At 39.4% G+C, this 18,400-nt stretch overlaps 1 protein-coding gene across 2 annotated transcripts in view; it reads right to left on the bottom strand.

The window, feature by feature from the left end:
- Positions 1-9,184: 9,184 nt before the first annotated feature.
- The window catches only part of LOC126175774 (uncharacterized), a 47,876-nt gene continuing 38,660 nt past the window's right edge, over positions 9,185-18,400 (bottom strand). For both annotated transcript variants that reach the window (XM_049922747.1, XM_049922748.1), the window contains exon 6: positions 9,185-11,276. In XM_049922747.1, coding sequence (XP_049778704.1) covers positions 11,168-11,276 — 109 coding nt within the window. In that variant the 3' untranslated portion in view covers positions 9,185-11,167. The remainder of the gene's footprint in view (positions 11,277-18,400) is intronic.

Below are 18,400 nucleotides of genomic sequence, written 5' to 3'. Positions count from 1 at the left end.
TTGCCAACCAGCACAGATTTTGCAAACACGGATAGTGCGAAACCCATCTTGCACGTTTCCCACTTGACATCACGAAAGCCATGAATCAAAAAGGAAGATCGGAGTTTAACATCTTGTTGACAACTACGTCGTCAGAGATGGAGCACAAATCCGAATTGGGGAAGGATGGGGAAGAAATCTGGCCACGCTCTTTTCAAACGAACCACTCCGGCATCTGCTTTATGCGATTTAAGGAAATCACGAAAAATCTAAATCTGAATGTGGATTTGAATTATTGTCCACCAAAACACAAGTCCAGTATGTAACTCGCTAGGTATCATGAATCAAGGCAATCAACTAAATGCAGTATTCTTGACTACCACGAAGCATTTGACTCAGCACGACACCAACAACTATTAATGATGCAGGATTATACTGGGGTTTCAAACAAAATTTGTCACTGGATTGAGGATTTTTTGGTAATGGTCATACAGTATTTATCTTCGATGGAGCATCATTTGACAAAGGTAGAAATAAACACAAGTGTGTAACACTGAAGTGTTGATATTGTATGTTAAATGTTTTAGGAGGTAATATTAACACTAACCTCAGACTACTTGCACATGATGTAGTTATTGATAACATAGAATCTAAAAAAATTGCACCTATATCCTGTCAGATCTTGATACGAGAAACATTCCACGTGGGAAAAATATATCTAAAAACAAAGATGATGTGAATTACCAAACAAAGGTGCTGGCAGGTTGATAGAGACACAAACACAAACATACACACAAAATTCAAGCTTTCGCAACCAACGGTTGCTTTGTCAGGAAAGAGGGAAGGAGAGGGAAAGATGAAAGGATGTGGGTTTTAAGAGAGAGGGTAAGGAGTCATTCCAATCCCGGGAGCAGAAAGACTTACCTTAGGGGGAAAAAAGGACAGGTATACACTCGCACACACGCATATCCATCCGTACATAGACAGACACAAGCAGACATTTGTAAAGGCAAAGAGTTTGGGCAGAGATGTCAGTCGAGGCGGAAGTACAGAGGCAAAGATGTTGTTGAATGATAGGTGAGGTATGAGCGGCGGCAACTTGAAATTAGCGGACGTTGAAGCCTGGTGGGTAACGAGAAGAGAGGATATACTGAAGGGCAAGTTCCCATCTCCAGAGTTCTGACAGGTTGGTGTTAGTGGGAAGTATCCAGATAACCCAGACGGTGTAACACTGTGCCAAGATGTGCTGGCCGTGCACCAAGGCCGAGTTTGTTGGTAATGATGATCACTCTGTGGCTAAACATGCCTTGGTGCACGGCCAGCACATCTTGGCACAGTGTTACACCATCCGGGTTATCTGGATACTTCCCACTAACACCAACCTGCCAGAACTCCAGAGATGGGAACTCGCCCTTCAGTATATCCTCTCTTCTCGTTACCCGCCAGGCCTCAACCTCCGCTAATTTCAAGTTGCCGCCGCTCATACCTCACCTGTCATTCAACAACATCTTTGCCTCTGTACTTCCGCCTCAACTGACATCTCTGCCCAAACTCTTTGCCTTTACAAATGTCTGCTTGTGTCTGTAAGTGCGGATGGATATGTGTGTGTGTGCGCGAGTGTATACCTGTCCTTTTTTCCCCCTAAGGTAAGTCTTTCAGCTCCCAGGATTGGAATGACTCCTTACCCTCTCCCTTAAAACCCACATCCTTTCGTCTTTCTCTCTCCTTCCCTCTTTCCTGATGAAGCAACTGTTTATTGCAAAAGCTTGAATTTTGTGTGTATGTTTGTGTGTCTATCAACCTGCCAGCACTTTCGTTAATGGCAAGAGGGATACTGGATGTAAGTTTGTTTTTATATCTAAAATAAACACTTGACTTCAGCATACTACATCACTGTTTCACTGATAAATAATTGTTTACACAAATAACTTAACATGTTACTAAACCCAAAAAAACAGTCCTTAGTTAACTTTGTTGATATTTCTTAATAGCGACAAGATTTTTTTCCCTATTTCAAAGACGTTATGGTGGACATTACTATTGTCAAAGTGATGGTCAAATTCATGCCACAAAGTTTTTTTGTAATTGCCATCTCAGTTATTACAAGGTGGCATTAACTGAGCCTAAAAACCTCACTTTTTCAGTAACAGATGGGAAATGTTTGTTAAAAGTTCAGGAACACTTCACACATCTATTACCATTTTACAAGTTACTCTTAAAGCTATCTGCTCCTCATATCTAATTCTGCCAGTCACTACACTCCAGATTGCCTTTATTTTGTTGCCTGACATGGCTGCCTTTTTCTTATTTTCTCTGTGGAATCTAAGTTAATTACTCTTTGAGACCTCATTCTCAAGAAATGTCCTAACACACAAACATGTAACTTTTTCATAATTTGACAATCAATTGTATTACATTAATATGACCAAGTTCTTCCATACAGCTGGACAGGTATCTCTCTCACCAGGACCACACATCTTTTCTTTATTGAGCAATTTTAGTGGATTTTCTGTTCCCTGACCACTTATCTCAGTATCTGTCATTCCAGCATTTTTGTGACAACTAAAAGGAGGGACGGTATCACGGATTCAGGAGGCAGGACTACTGCTACGTACCTCCAAATATGGTTGTTGCATCTGGTTTGTATTGAGATGCCAAACTAATTTTTAGTATATGCCTGTTAGGTAAAGAAGAGCACTCACACTCATTCACCACCTGGGTAGTGAGCACTAGTTGTAAAACAGGTTGTTAGACATCATGCAGCACAGAGGAGTGCCAGCTGCACGCCATCTTATGAGGAATGACAATATATTAGTTCTGATGTAGTGTTTAATAAAATAAGTCTTGTAGACTTGTATTAAACTGTCAAATTAAAATTCCAAAAATTCACATATTTGCAGCTATGATTATGTTGTTGGTCTACATGTCTGTGGGAGCAACTTTCTTCATCACTGAAGGGAACAAAATCTACCAATGGTAGGCCACTGACAGACTTCAGTTTAAAAGCCTGTCTTCAGATTAGCAGTGCTCAGAAAGTGGTACCAGATACTGATGCCTTAGTGAAAGGCAAAATAAGCAGTACTTATTGACATGCAGCGTATCTATGCTAATGTGTGAATAAAATAATCATGAAATACATATTGACATCAACTTACATTTTGTCTGAAAATAAAGTTCATCACAAGGTGCATCAATCATAACATACATTGTGTTTTGTACTTACCTGCCCCATGTCCTTTGCCCCATCAACTAAAAGAAATGTAAATTCCATTTAATTGACATTTCTAATGACTGAAACAGTTTTAGGAAATAATTTGGAACATAAGGCCTTAAGTAGCCACAATAAAGCAATACTACTCCATAATACTATTAGTAGCCACAGAATAAACTTGTTGACAGCACTTTCTAATGCTTAGCTGCCTCCTTCTGGTACCTCCTCCCCTCCTCTTCCCCTTGGATTATTCACTGTGAGCTGGCTGGTTGCTCATTGCTTAGGCACGAGCATATGTTAGCTCACATGAGCATATCAGCAGACAGGCCTGCTCTAGTGTATTTTAATGAACACCAACAATCAGCAGAGGCAGAAATCAATTTAAAATAGATTAACATTTCTCTCCCCCCCATGAACCATGGATCTTGCCGTTGGTGGGGAGGCTTGCGCGCCTCAGCGATACAGATAGCCGTACCGTAGGTGCAACCACAACGGAGGGGTATCTGTTGAGAGGCCAGACAAACGTGTGGTTCCTGAAGAGTGGCAGCAGCCTTTTCAGTAGTTGCAGGGGCAACAGTCTGGATGATTGACTGATCTGGTCTTGTAACACTAACCAAAACGGCCTTGCTCTGCTGGTACTGCGAGCGGCTGAAAGCAAGGGGGAAACTACAACCGTAATTTTTCCCGAGGGCATGGCAGCTTTACTGTATGGTTAAATGATGATGGTGTCCTCTTGGGTAAAATATTCCGGAGGTAAAACAGTCCCCCGTTCAGATCTCCGGGCGGGAACTACTCAAGAGGACATCGTTATCAGGAGAAAGAAAACTGGCTTTCTACGGATCAGAGCGTGGAATGTTAGAGCCCTTAATCGAGCAGGTAGGTTAGAAAATTTAAAAAGGGAAATGGATACGTAAAAGTTAGATATAGTGGGAATTAGTGAGGTTCAGTGGCAGGAGGAACAAGACTTTTGGTCAGGTGAATTCAGAGCTATAAATACAAAATCAAATAGGTTTAGGAGCAGGTTTAATAATGAATAAAAAAAATAGGAGTGCGGGTAAGCTACTACAAACAGCATAGTGAACACAGTATCGTGGCCAAGATAGACACGACGCCCACACCTACTACAGTAGTACAAGTTTATATGCCAACTAGCTCTGCAGATGATGAAGAAATTGATGAAATTTTAGATAACAGAAATTATTCAGATAGTGAAGGGAGACGAAAATTTAATAGTCATGGGTGACTGGAATTCGATAGTAGGAAAAGGAAGAGAAGGAAACATAATAGGTGAATATGGGTTGGGGCACAGAAATGAAAGAGGAAGCCGTCTGGTAGAATTTTGCACAGAGCATAACTTAATCATAGCTAACACTTGGTTCAAGAATCATGAAAGAAGGTTGTATACATGGACGAAGCTTGGAGATACTAGAAGTTATCAGATGGATTATATAATGGTAAGACAGAGATTTAGGAACCAGGTTTTAAATTGTAAGACATTTCCAGAGGCAGATGTGGACACTGACCACAATCTATTGGCTATGAACTGTAGATTAAAACTGAAGAAACTGCAAAAAGGTGGAAACTTAAGGAGATGCGACCTGGATAAACTGACTACACCAGAGGTTGTAGAAAGTTTCAGGAGAGCATAAGGGAACAATTGACAGGAATGAGGAAAATAAATACAGTATAAGAAGAATGGGTAGCTTTGAGGGATGAAGTAGTGAAGGCAGCAGATGATCAAGTAGGTAAATAGATGAGGCCTAGTAGAAATCTTTGGGTAACAGATACTGAATTTAATTGATGAAAGGAGAAAATACAAAAATGCAGTAAGTGAAGCAGGCAAAAAGGAATACAAACGTCTCAAAAATGAGATCGACAGGAAGTGCAAAATGGATAAGCAGGGATGGCTAGAAGACAAATGTAAGGATGTAGAGGCTTATGTCACTAGGGGTAAGATGGATACTGGCTATTAAAATTAAAGAGACCTTTGGAGAAAAGAGAACCACGTGTATGAATATCAAGAGCTCAGATGGAAACCCAGTTCTAAGCAAAGAAGGGAAATCAGAAAGGTGGAAGGAGTATATAGAGGGTCTATACAAGGGCGATGTACTTGAGGACAATATTATGGAAATGGAACAGGATGTAGATGAAATGGAGATACGATACTGCATGAAGAGTTTGACAGAGCATTGAAAGACCTGATTCGAAACAAGGCCGTGGGAGTACACAACATTCCATTAGAACTACTGACGGCCTTGGGAGAGCCAGTCCTGACAAAACTCTACCATCTGGTGAGCAAGATGTATGAAACAGGCGAAATACCCTCAGACTTCAAGAAGAATATAATAATTCCAATCCCAAAGAAAGCAGGTGATTACAGATGTGAAAATTACCGAACTATCAGTTTAATAAGTCACAGCTGCAAAATACTAACGCGAATTCTTTACAAACGAATGGAAAAACTGATAGAAGTCAACCTCGGGGAAGATCAACTTGGATTCTGTAGAAATGTTGTATCACGTGAGGGAATACTGACCCTACGACTTATCTTAGAAGAAAGATTAAGGAAAGACAAACCTACCTTTCTAGCATTTGTAGACTTAGAGGAAGCTTTTGATAATGTTGATTAGAATACTCTCTTTCAAATTCTGAAGGTGGCAGGAGTAAAATACGGGGAGCGAAAGGCTATTTACAATTTGTACAGAAACCAGATGGCAGTTACAAGAGTCGAGGGGTACGAAAAGGAAAGCAGTGGTTGGGAAGCGAGTGAGACAGGGTTGTAGCCTCTCCCTCATGTTACTCAATTCAGAGTAGGTATTAAAATCCATGGAGAAGAAATAAAAACTTTGAGGTTCGCCGATGACATTGTAATTCTGTCGGAGACAGCAAAGGACTTGGAAGAGCAGATGAACGGAATGGACAGTGTCCTGAAAGGAGGATATAAAATGAACATAAAAAAGCAAAACGATGATAATGGAATGTAGTTGAATTAAGTCGGGTGATGCTTGTAAATGAGTTTTGCTACTTGGGGAGCAAAATAACTGATGATGGTCGAAGTAGAGAGGATATAAAATGTAGACTGGCAATGGCAAGGAATGTGTTTCTGAAGAAAAGAAATTTGTTAACATCGAGGATAGATTTAAGTGTCAGGAAGTCGTTCCTGGAAGTATTCGTATGGAGTGTAGCCATGTATGGAAGTGAAACATGGACTATAAATAGTTTGGACAAGAAGAGAATACAAGCTTTTGAAATGTGGTGCTACAGAAGAATGCTGAAGATTAGATGGGTAGATCACATAACTAATGTAGAGGTACTGAACAGAACTGGGGAGAAGAGTTTGTGGCACAACTTGACTAGAAGAAGGGATCAGTTGGTAGGACATGTTCTGAGGCATCAAGGGATCACCAATTTAGCATTGGAGGGCAGCGTGGAGGGTAAAAATCATTGAGGGAGACCAAGAGATGAATACACTAAGCAGATTCAGAAGGATGTAGGTTGCAGTAGGTACTGGGAGATGAAGAAGCGTGCACAGGATAGAGTAGCATGGAGAGCTGCATCAAACCAGTCTCAGGACCGAAGACCATAACAACATTTTTCTGTGCTACCTGAAACAAAATTACTAGATAACAAGTTTTATGAAGTTACACTGCATTTCTCTAAGCTGAACACACACTTTGCACTCCACATAAATTATTGTTGAACAAATTCATTCTCTCTCTCTCTGTGTGTGTGTGCGTTTTTTTTTTTTTTTTTTTTTTTTTTTGTGCAGCTCTGTACACAGACTTCAGATTTGTTGTTCTCTAACATAATTTTTGTTGCACCTCAAGATCGACATACTGACCTGAGACAAGCAACCACTTGGAGAGCGGATGGGGTGGGGGTAATGGGCAACTAGTAATGGTGGGAAGTAATTGAACCATAATGCACCTACTTAAGAAGAATGATTCCTTTACCACAATAAATTATCCTGTACTGACAAACAAGAAATTTATAATCCAATTTAATATGCATTCCAATATGTTCCATTTGGAGTCAAGAGAGTTTAATTTCACAAAACTAAAAAAATTCAACATTATATGTATGGTAGAACACTCATATGCTCACCAACAGCTGTAGCAGAAACAACTGGAAGATGACCAGCGTGCATACGAATGAAAAACTTAGATGTTTGCTCCACTAACATTTCTCGGAATTTACTTTGCGAGAGATTAGGCCTACAGTGTCTGTAAGAAACATACTCATGCTCATAATATAAGGATAATTGCAGAATTTGGTGCCACACAACATGGCACTACACAAAACTGGTTCTAATAGCATAGACACACAGGGAACACCACGACACAGATCTGTCAGTCCACGGTATTGGTTATTAGTTGAGAAAACTGTCCCGAAACATGTGCTACAAAATGCCACTGTTTCCTGCGCATGTACCCTGACATCAATATTGGATATAATCACCATGCACACGTACACAGGCCGCACAACAGGTTGGCATACTCTGGATCAGGTGATCGAGCAGCTGCTGGGGTACAGTCTCCCATTCTTGCACCAGTCTTGTCGGAGCCCCTGAAGTGTCATAGGGGTTTGAAGACGTGCAGCGATACTTCGACCAAGAGCATCCCAGACGTGCTTGATGGGGTTTAGGTCTGGAGAACTGGCAGGCCACTCCATTCGCCTGATATCTTCTGTTTCAAGGTACTCCTCCACGATGACAGCTCGGTGGGGCCGTGCATTATCATCCATCAGGAGGAAGGTGGGACCCACTGCACCCCTGAAAAGACAGACATACTGGTGCAAAATGACGTCCCGATACACATGACCTGTTACAGTTCCTCTGTCAAAGATATGCAGGGATGTACATGCACCAATCATAATCCCACGCCACACCATCAAACCACGACCTCCATACAGGTCCCTTTCAAGGACATTAAGGGGTTGATATCTGGTTCCTGGTTCACGGCAGATGAAAACCCGAAGAGAGTCACTATTCAGACTATACCTGGACTTGTCTGTGAACCACTGTTCCAATGACCATGTACTGTGTTCTTGACACCAGGCTTTACGGGCTCTCCTGTGACCGGGGGTCAGTGGAATGCACCTTGCAGGTCTCCAGGCGAATGAACCATGTCTTTTCAGTCGTCTGTAGACTGTTTGTCTGGAGATAACTGTTCCAGTGCCCGAGCAAGGCTACGTGCAGTACTCCATGGCCGTCTGCGGGCACTGATGGTGAGATATCGGTCTTCTTGTGGTGTTGTACACAGTGGACGTCCCGTACTGTTGCGCATGGACGTTTCCTGCCTGCTGGAATCATTGCCATAATCTTGGGATCATACTTTGTGGCACACGGAGGGCCCGTGCTACGACCTGCTGTGTTTGACCAGCCTCCAGTCACCCTATTATTCGAACCCTCACAACTTAATCAATGTGTTATTTGAGCCATTTTCAACACAGTCACCATTAGCATGCCTGAAAACGTCTGCACACTTACTCGCTGCACCGCACTATGACATGCACCAACACACCTCTGCGTATGTGGACTTCTGCCACCACTACCGTGCGATGACCGCAGGTCAAATGCACTGCTTGGTAATACCCCGTAGTGATTTAAACTCACCAGAGTGTTGTCTCACCATGTATCAGCATTATCCTTAATTTATGAGCATGAGTGTACTAAATGAAACATGTAGACACAAGAAGAATTGCCCCCATGCACTGGATCAGGAGAAACACATGGACAAGAAAATAAGCTGAATCTAACAGTTTTTTCACCCCTTGCATTCGTATTACTTTATTTCTTTTTTATAGACATAGTAATTGCCCACAAATACCAAGTCAGGTAATTCAATGCCCTCTCCCTTCAATTTTTGTGCATTATCTCTGTTCAAAAAATAGCCAGTGGTATTAGGTTGAAGGGAGAAAGAAAGAGGGGGTGGGTGCAGAATCATCCAATGTAAGAAAATAAAGCTTTATTAAATATTATTTATTATAGTGGACTGTTATATATTAAAAAAACACGAATTTGTCAAAGACTGAACAACAAATATTTTGGTAACATCAAATTATATTAATTATTTCCCTTTTCGTGGAAAATGAATGGTATTAATCAAATATTTACAGAAGTGTCTGTGTGATTTAATCCACAGTAAAACATCATTAATTACACGCCTTGTGTGAAAAATTTGAAATGAATATTTTACAAAAATATATCTATAATTAAAATGATAATCTTTATGTACTGAAATAGTCTCTTCAAGTACATCTCTCTTAAATATGCTCAACTGTAATCCTGCTCATATATCTTATTTACGACCGAACTATTTACGAACAACAAGTTTCTACAACTAACTTAAGTACGGACATTCCCATTCAGTTATACTATTTCAGCTTGCTTATACAAAACCTTCATTTGTATCAGATTTAATATAAAGTAATTTGGTTGCTAGCAGTGAGTCCACTACCAGCGAGTCTAAATACTGGTAAGAATTTCTTTGGTTCTTTCCTTTCTGACATTTGGACGAAATTTTTCCACCTGTCTGCTTTATTGGTTTTACTAACTTTAGTTTTACTACAATTTGCTACAGTTACCTATAAACAAAAGCAACATTTGAGATAATATATACATCACACAGTATCACTAATTATTTTTCATACCAAGCCTACATAACACACATGCTTTAAGTTATACAAAAAATACCATCTCAGTTGCTGTTTCCACTACCAGTTATGTTGACTGATCATACTCATGTGACCTGTATTATAATGCAAGAGAGACTTACATTAGTAAAAGTGGCTATTGTCATAACAGAAGAACTTCTGAGAATTCTTTACATTCAATACTCATACGCATTTAGGTCTTGGGAATACTGTAAAGAAAAGAGTTTCCAAATGTTCTTTTAATGATAGCTACCTTTACTAACATACATCATTTTTACATTATAATACAGGTCACATTAACATAACCAGCAGTGGAAACAGCGGCTAAAGTGGTGTTTTATGTACCTTAAAATATTAACAGATGCAGCAGCTTTGTATTAACGGACACAGCAGCACAAAGCAGAACATGCATCAAATTATTTCACATTCACACACACTTGTAATAATGATATTTACACTATTCCTGTTCATAAAAACACGCTGAAAGCATTTTGGAATGTGTACAATGTAACAAATACTTGCACCAAACCATCAAACTGAAATCAAGGAAATTGTTCAACCAACCATAATGTTGGTTCACTAAAACTGAACAAAAGAAAATTTATTATGCCCTCTGCAAATTTGTTATCTTGTCATACAGCCTGTACAACTTTACCAACATGTAGAAAATGGCAACTATTTATGAGAAACGAACGAATAAATGAATGAATGAAATGTGAAATATCTTAGCCAACAGTTATAGTCAAATAAAACATTTCATTTACAAACAACAACCCGAAAGCCTACACAAAATGGTTACACTTCTCGAGTACTGTCATATGAAACTAAAGAAATTGTTGGTGCACTTCATGCAACTCTGACAAGTGTCCTAAAAAAACTTCTTTTTAATTTAATTTTTTTTATTTTTACTGCAAGAGGAAAAAACAGCGACTGGCAAGAATATATCTTGATTTCATATAATACACAAAAAAGCAAAGTGATTATCACTAAGATTCACAACCCAAATTGTTTTCAAATGCAGCTTTTATATACTGGAAAATAATTTTATAAAACTGAAAATGAATAATCCAACTGTACACAATAAATATAATATGATACAATATTATGTAATAAAAGAATAACAAGATACAGCTGTATACATACTTTAACAATACCTGAGCACAAACTTGACAACAGATTTTTGAGAAATGGGATATGTTATTTTGTAAAAATGGATTACTTCCTTTACACCAAAATATCAAAATACATTAACAACACTTTTTTGGTCTCTAACACAGCAGCAGTTTGTACTGAATTGACACTGGTGACAATTTCAGCATTGTCTTATAACTTCTTGGGAAAGCGAAGGAACTCTTCAAATTTTGGACCATTCCTCCCTAGCGGATCATGAGGGAACATCAACAAGTCTCCAACCCATGTGAACATCAGCAACCTGGAAAAAAAGAATTCTTCAAAAAGATTTGCTAAAAACTGATAGCACAAAGGATTCTGTTTCACATGTGTGAACTTTTGTTTCCCCTCCTCCCTTAAGGCATACTGGAAGAATTCCATCTATGAAGAGTTGTTGCTAATCAGTCCTTCCAAAAGCCTCTGTTCTTACCATTCACTGCCAATCAATTGAAAACAATCATTACTGTTATAGCCAAAAGTAACCCAAGAACACTGAAACTTAAATCAATGCAATGCAGTGCTTTTCTAAATCCAGAAAATAATGACGCCCAATGGAAGTCAAAAGTAGTTGCATTTAAAATTATTAGATGTAGCAAGGAGAGTAACCTAGTGCATTAGGATGTAGGTTACAGTAGTTCTGTAGAGATGAAAAGCCCTGCCCAGTGGAGTCTAGCATGGAAAGCTGCATCAAACAGTCCTTTGGACTAAAGACCCCAACAACAACAGTAAGGAGGGCCCTAGATATAATGCAAGAGAGATGGCACAGTCTTTCAACAATGCATGTCAAGCACAAAGACACTCCCTGACAAAGTGAAGTACCCAGAAGGGAGAGGAGGAAATTAAATGAAACTCTGCAGGTTGGAGAGTATGTGCTTTCATTTCAGTGATTACAAATTCGAGTCAAGACTACAAACAATTTAACAGTATGAGCCCACTTATCAGTGTGATGTTGAACCTCCTCTGGCCTTGATGTATGCACTGATTCAGTTGGGAAGGGTGTTACAAAGTTCTTGTATCTTCTCTTGCAGCAAGCTGGCCCACAACTGTTGCAACTGGTCCTTGATATCTTGGATACTAGCATTGGCATAGAGTTGACACCCAACATAGTCCCACATATTAAATGAGACACAAATCTGGGTACCTTGTCGGCCAGGGGGCCATCCCAACTTCACACAGATAGTTCAGAGAGACATGTGCCATGTGTGCCCACGAACTGACAAATTGGAATAATTCTACCACAATACTGTTACTTAAGAGGTAACACACGAGGACACAGTATGTCTGTGATGTACCATTACACAGTTAGTTCCCTCAATCACTACCAGCAGTGACCTGAAGTCATGCCTTATGGCTTACTACACCAAGAGTTACACTGTTGTGCAACTCCAAAACATTACAAAAGTGGGACCTTTTCCCAGTTGATTTTGGTAATCACTGACAACAGTCATTTGTGGTAGTGACAATGATCATCTGCATTAGTGCAGTACCATGATTCATCCTTGAACACAATGTGACATCATTCATAAGCAGTCCATGCTTCCCAAACACCATACCACTCTAAACGCAGCTGTTTATCGTACATGTTAATCACAGCCTACACAAGTGATAGTAATTCCCTAGTCTCACTGCTGGCAAATGGTGCAAGGAGTTCATTACTTGTTCTCCGACGGTAGGCGCAGATGCAAAGGGTTATGATGTGCTTGGTACAGAATATGGTGATCAACCTTTGCGGTGTTCAGAAATGGTTGGCCAGAACTTTACTGGTAAGTATGCCTGCCATCACCCTTTTGTGCAGTACATCATCATCTGTCCACTGAGTACCCCATGAATATGAATATTGCAAAATTTGGACAGCCAGCCAAACAGACACCCAGATGACACTGCTTTCAAACTCTGTCAGGTGCCACTAATGATGTCTCACACAAGTAAATGGGATCTCCATGTCCTTCACAGTGATCACTCACATCTGATGCTGTTTTTGCCCCTAATATGCACTACCAGGCATGATAACTACACTAAACAGTAATGCATTCTGGTGAATATTCTAACTAAAGAGAATAGCAAACTTTATCGCTTACATATTTCCCCATGGTGTGTAAGTGTACAAAGTTACACTGACATATGACCATGACTTCTCAGTGCTTCACCTTTTTGTCAGGCAGCATATGAACAAGAATCATCTGAACATTTAGTTTCTGAAAGCTATGTTTCTTCAGCCATATTTACTTTTAACCATTTACTGACATTAAAGCTCACCAACAGCTATGAGAAAAATGTTCTGAGCTGGAAAGCAAACAATAATTGGCACCTGAATGAAAAATTGTGTAACTAGAGCAATGAAATAAATAACGACTAATTCTGACGCAACATGCTGAATTGTGCTCATGTTAGCATCATAATATCAATACAATTATTCAGAGAGAAATTAGTCAACTGGCATCAAAGTTAGGATCCTCATTATGTCTAAGCCTATCAGCATTCCATGCATTTACAAGCTATGGTTACACTATTGCTTTCCACAATAAAGGAAAAGCCACACCTTCTAAAATATTTTTGGAAAATGAAACCTACAAAAGATCATTGAGGGAACAATTCAGGTGATTGAAGAGTTAAATATTCATGTATGGCACAAAGAAGGGCATAAGTGGTAATAAGGTAATTTCCTATTTACAAAACAAATTATTCATCCGAAAAAGAAAATGAGAAATTTATAAAAAATTAGAAGTGTTAATGCAAATATTATTCCACAAGGCTAGAAACTGTTAAAATAAAAATGTAAATTTAATGTCTTATTGCAACCAATCTTATTGGCTGAATCTTGTGGATGGTACATGGATGACTATTTAAAGCCTGTAGTGTTCCTCAGGGACCCAACACCCTTACAAGTTGATGAAATTTTAATTGTTAAAGACTGCGAAAAATAATGACAAAAATTGCTCACAGCCGGATTTCAATACTGGAACATCTGACACTTCAGCTTCTGAATAACTTGTGTTAGAACACACTACATTTTACATTGTACAATAAATGAAACTGTTTCTATTACTATGAATGTAGTAACCAGTTTTTAAAATGCTGATTTATTTTCTTTCATTTATTGACCCAACTTTCTAAATAAAATTTGAAACGAAAGTGAATATTACTTGCACATTAATATTATATTGTACATTTATACAGTGGAAAAATTATAAGAAATAACATTGTGTTTCAATTTCAAACCCTGCAAAACTTTTTACTTATAATATTCTATTACTTATATTCTTTGTTTTAAACAGATTCTTGGTGGTATGGTTATAGATTATCATCATTTTTAATCACCATTATTATTAGTATATTATTTTTATTAAAATTATAATTGTTACTGTTATCAACATTAATATTGTTTACTTCAATGTGGATTCTCGATGGTGTAGAAGGTTTGTCTTTTTTTATTACATGGAGAACGAGCATGCACACTGTCTCTTACTCAGCAATAGTCCAACATGCAGCTGTTAATTCTGCATATTCCACTATCAGTTAGGTTTGTATGTTCAATATTTCTTCATTGCCCCACACACTCAACTCAATTATTAAAACTTAAAATTGTGACAACTGTAAGATTTGTCTACTTTTGCTAAGACAACTCTGTACTGCTAGTCTGCAATAAAAATATCTACATTTTATACACTGAAGCACCAAAAAAACTTGTACAGGCATGTGAATTCAAATACAGAGATATATAAACAGGCAGAATACAGTGTTGCGGTTGGCAATGCCTATATAAGACAACAACTGCTGCTGTAATGGCAAGTTATCAAGATTTAGGTGAGTTTGAACGTGGTGTTATAGTTGGCATATGGGTGATGGAACAAAGCATCTCCAAGGTAACGATGAAGCGGGGATTTTCCCATACTACCACTTCAAGAGTGTACCATGAACATCAGGAATCGGGTAAAACATCAAATCTCCGACACTGCTGCAGCTGGAAAGAGTCCCTGCAAGAATGGGACCAATGGTGACTGAGGAGAATGGTTCAATATGGCGAAAGTGCAACCCTTCTGCAAATTGCTGCAGATTTCAATGCTGGGCTGTCAACAAGTGTCAGCGTGTGAACTAATCAATGAAACATCATTTGAAGCCGAAGGTCCTATCATGTACCCTTGATGAGTGCATGACACAAAACTTTACGCCTCACCTGGGCCCGTCAACACTGAGACTGGACTGCTGATGATTGGAAACATGTTGCCTGGTCGGATGAGTCTCATTTAAAATTGTATCAAGTGGATGGGCACATATTGGTATGGAGACACCCTCATGAATCCATGGACCCTACATGTCTGCAAGGGACTGTTCAGCTTGGTGGAGGCGCTGTAATGGTGCGGTGCTTGTGCAGTTGGAGTGATATGGGACCCTCGATACTTCTAGATATGATATTGACAGATGAAACATCCTGTCTGATCACCTGCATCCATTCATGTCCATTGTGCATTCTGAACGACCTGGGCAATTCCAGCAGGACAATGCAACACTCCACACACCCAGAATTGCTACAGAGTGACTCCAGGAACACTCTTCTGTGTTTAAACACTTCTGCTGGCCACCAAACTCCCCAGGCATGAACATTATTGAGCATATCTGGGATGCCTTGCAATGAGCTGTTCAGAAAAGATCTCCAACCCCTTGTACTCTTGCAGATTTATGGACAGTCCTGCAGGAGTCATGGTGTCAATTCCATACAGCAATACTTCAGAGATTAGTCAAGTCAATGCCATGTCATGTTGCAGCACTTCTGCATGCTCATGGAGGCCCTGCACAATATTAGCAGGTGTACCAATTTCTTTGGCTCAATTATATAAGAATACTTAATGAGTGTAATTTACTCAAACATGCTTATCTGTTTCCATCTGGCAACCTTGCATTATTGTCTGAAAAAGGGTCGGCAAGGCAAGCGTACTTTCGCATTTTTTTTATAACTTTTCCTCTTGAATGATGGTAAATTTTTCAAGAAACTGTTTAACAGTAACTACAAAAAAATTCATTAAAATTATTTAATGAAAACAGTTGTGCAGGGATATGATGTGGCAAATCTGGCACAATTTGTTTGTTTATACATTATATTGTGTAAAATATACATTTTATTGGAAAACTCTATGAGGGAAGGTCGATTTGAGTTGGGATCTAGTAATATTTATGCATAAATATCTCACTCTTTGCTGTGTCACTAAGCCTGAGTGAAGGTTAGTGTAAATAACTTCTACTTGTAGTATCATATTTATGGATGATACTTTTGTTTCTGAACTCTGTTGGCAGTTGATACATACACCGAGAGGTGGTTGTCAGTATGACAAACTGTTTAAAGAGCTGTCAAAAGAGGTTCTAGAGTGGACACCACAACTTATCCTTATTACACGTTTCTGCCTAACAAGTGCCTTTTCCTCAGTGATCAAAATGTCTTCAGACATTATAGCCAGGCTGCTAGAATAACGTCCCTGATACTTCAAGCACATCGAATGCATTGTGTGGACGACACACTAGTTGCAATCCAGTCTCTGGAATCTGTAAATGTTGCTATGGTGATGCTCTGCGCCCTTACAACTCAAGGTGACAAGTGGTGCTACATGTTCTCATTTGCTGGAAGGCATTTGTTGTATGCTCATTGTTTGTCATGGATGTTGAGTTATTGATTCAGTTCATGTTAGCAGTGCAGTGTAAATGTAGTATTGTTAACATGTGAATGTATTATCTCTTCCTCAAGCCACAGAGAAGTAGGTGTAGGCAGTTCCTTTAACAGCCACTCGTCTGAAATATAATGTACAATGCTTTGTTGAGAAAGAATGGGGTACTGGCAGGCCTGTTAAACCTTTGTCAAAAGTTGTCAAACATATAGATGCAGCTCTGAAAGTAGCAATGATCTCTATGAAGAAAATAATAAGGGAGAATTGTGCTGGAGATCTACAGGAAGCAGCAGCTGCACTTTCAACTCCACGTAAATCCAGAGTACGTTCTGCTAAAATGACGGAATTGCGTAAATTTCAAGACGACGCAATTCGGAAACATGTATATGACTATTATGCATCGAAAGAATACCTCACCCATAAGAAGCTGCTTCTCTCCTTACGAGATAGGGTGTTGTTTTTCAGAGGAAAAACCGGCATTTCAGAAGCACTAAAAAAGATACGATTTCAATAGAAAACGTTTTCTGAAAGAAGAGTTCTGCTTGAACAGGAGGATATTGTTGCCTACAGATGGCTGTTTTCTGAGGAGAATATGCAAGTGCAAACCTCATGAAGCCATCTGGTAGGACAAAAGGCGGTTTCATGCTGGCCATTCCAGACTGACTGCATGAACTGATGACACTGTATGGCGAACAATGAGAGTTGTAGCGAGAAAAGGCAGTTGGCTCATTCCTTTACACGCTAGAACAATCAGTGGGCTTGTTCCAAACACTTTGTCATTGTTTACACTGAAGAACTCTGAAGAGTATCATACAGAAATTACAGCAACAAGATTTAATGACTGGTTCACATACTGTTTGCCTCCAACCATAAAAAAGAAATTATGCTATAGCATTCGATAATACAACACATCACTCCACTCACACAAAGCTCCTACAGGAAACCCAGGAAGTGTGACATAGTGGATTGGCTAAAGAAGAAAGGCATAGATTCATTTGATACCACAAAATGAAAAAGGCTGACTTGCTGGAAATTGCAAAACAGCACAATCAAGTACTATCATTTACAACAATTACAAATTGTGGGACAGAATGGTCACAGAGTGGAGCACACTTTCCACCGCCTTCCATTACTTGAACTGTGTTGATCATGAGATTCTGCTAAAGCAAACAAAATTCTATAGGTTAATTGGAATGATGGGTACATGGATTGTGTCTTGTTCAACAGATAGAAATCAGAGGGTAACAATTACTGACAGTAACGGAATTCCAGCTTCATCTATCTGAGGCACAACCAACAATGGAGTGCCACAAGGCTCAATGCTGGGGCCCTTGCCACTTCTTACAGGGCTATTACATATGATTGAAGCGATTTCATGAATTCACTGTAGCTCCATTAATTGACATATGGTCACGACACACTACAGATACGTAGAAAAACTCATAAAGTTTTGTTCGGCTGAAGCCGCACTTCAGGTTTCTGCCGCCAGAGCGCTCGAGAGTGCAGTGAGACAAAATGGCGACAGGAGCCAAGAAAGCGTATGTTGTACTTGAAATGCACTCACATCAGTTAGTCATAACAGTGCAACGACACTTCAGGACGAAGTTCAACAAAGATCCACCGACTGCTAACTCCATTCGGCGATGGTATGCACAGTTTAAAGCTTCTGGATGCCTCTGTAAGGGGAAATCAATGGGTTGGCCTGCAGTGAGCGAAGAAATGGTTGAACGCG

Source organism: Schistocerca cancellata, chromosome 3 (assembly GCF_023864275.1).
Source record: "Schistocerca cancellata isolate TAMUIC-IGC-003103 chromosome 3, iqSchCanc2.1, whole genome shotgun sequence".
In the NCBI taxonomy this organism is placed as follows: domain Eukaryota; kingdom Metazoa; phylum Arthropoda; class Insecta; order Orthoptera; family Acrididae; genus Schistocerca; species Schistocerca cancellata.
This window is presented reverse-complemented; position numbering and strand designations above follow the sequence as displayed.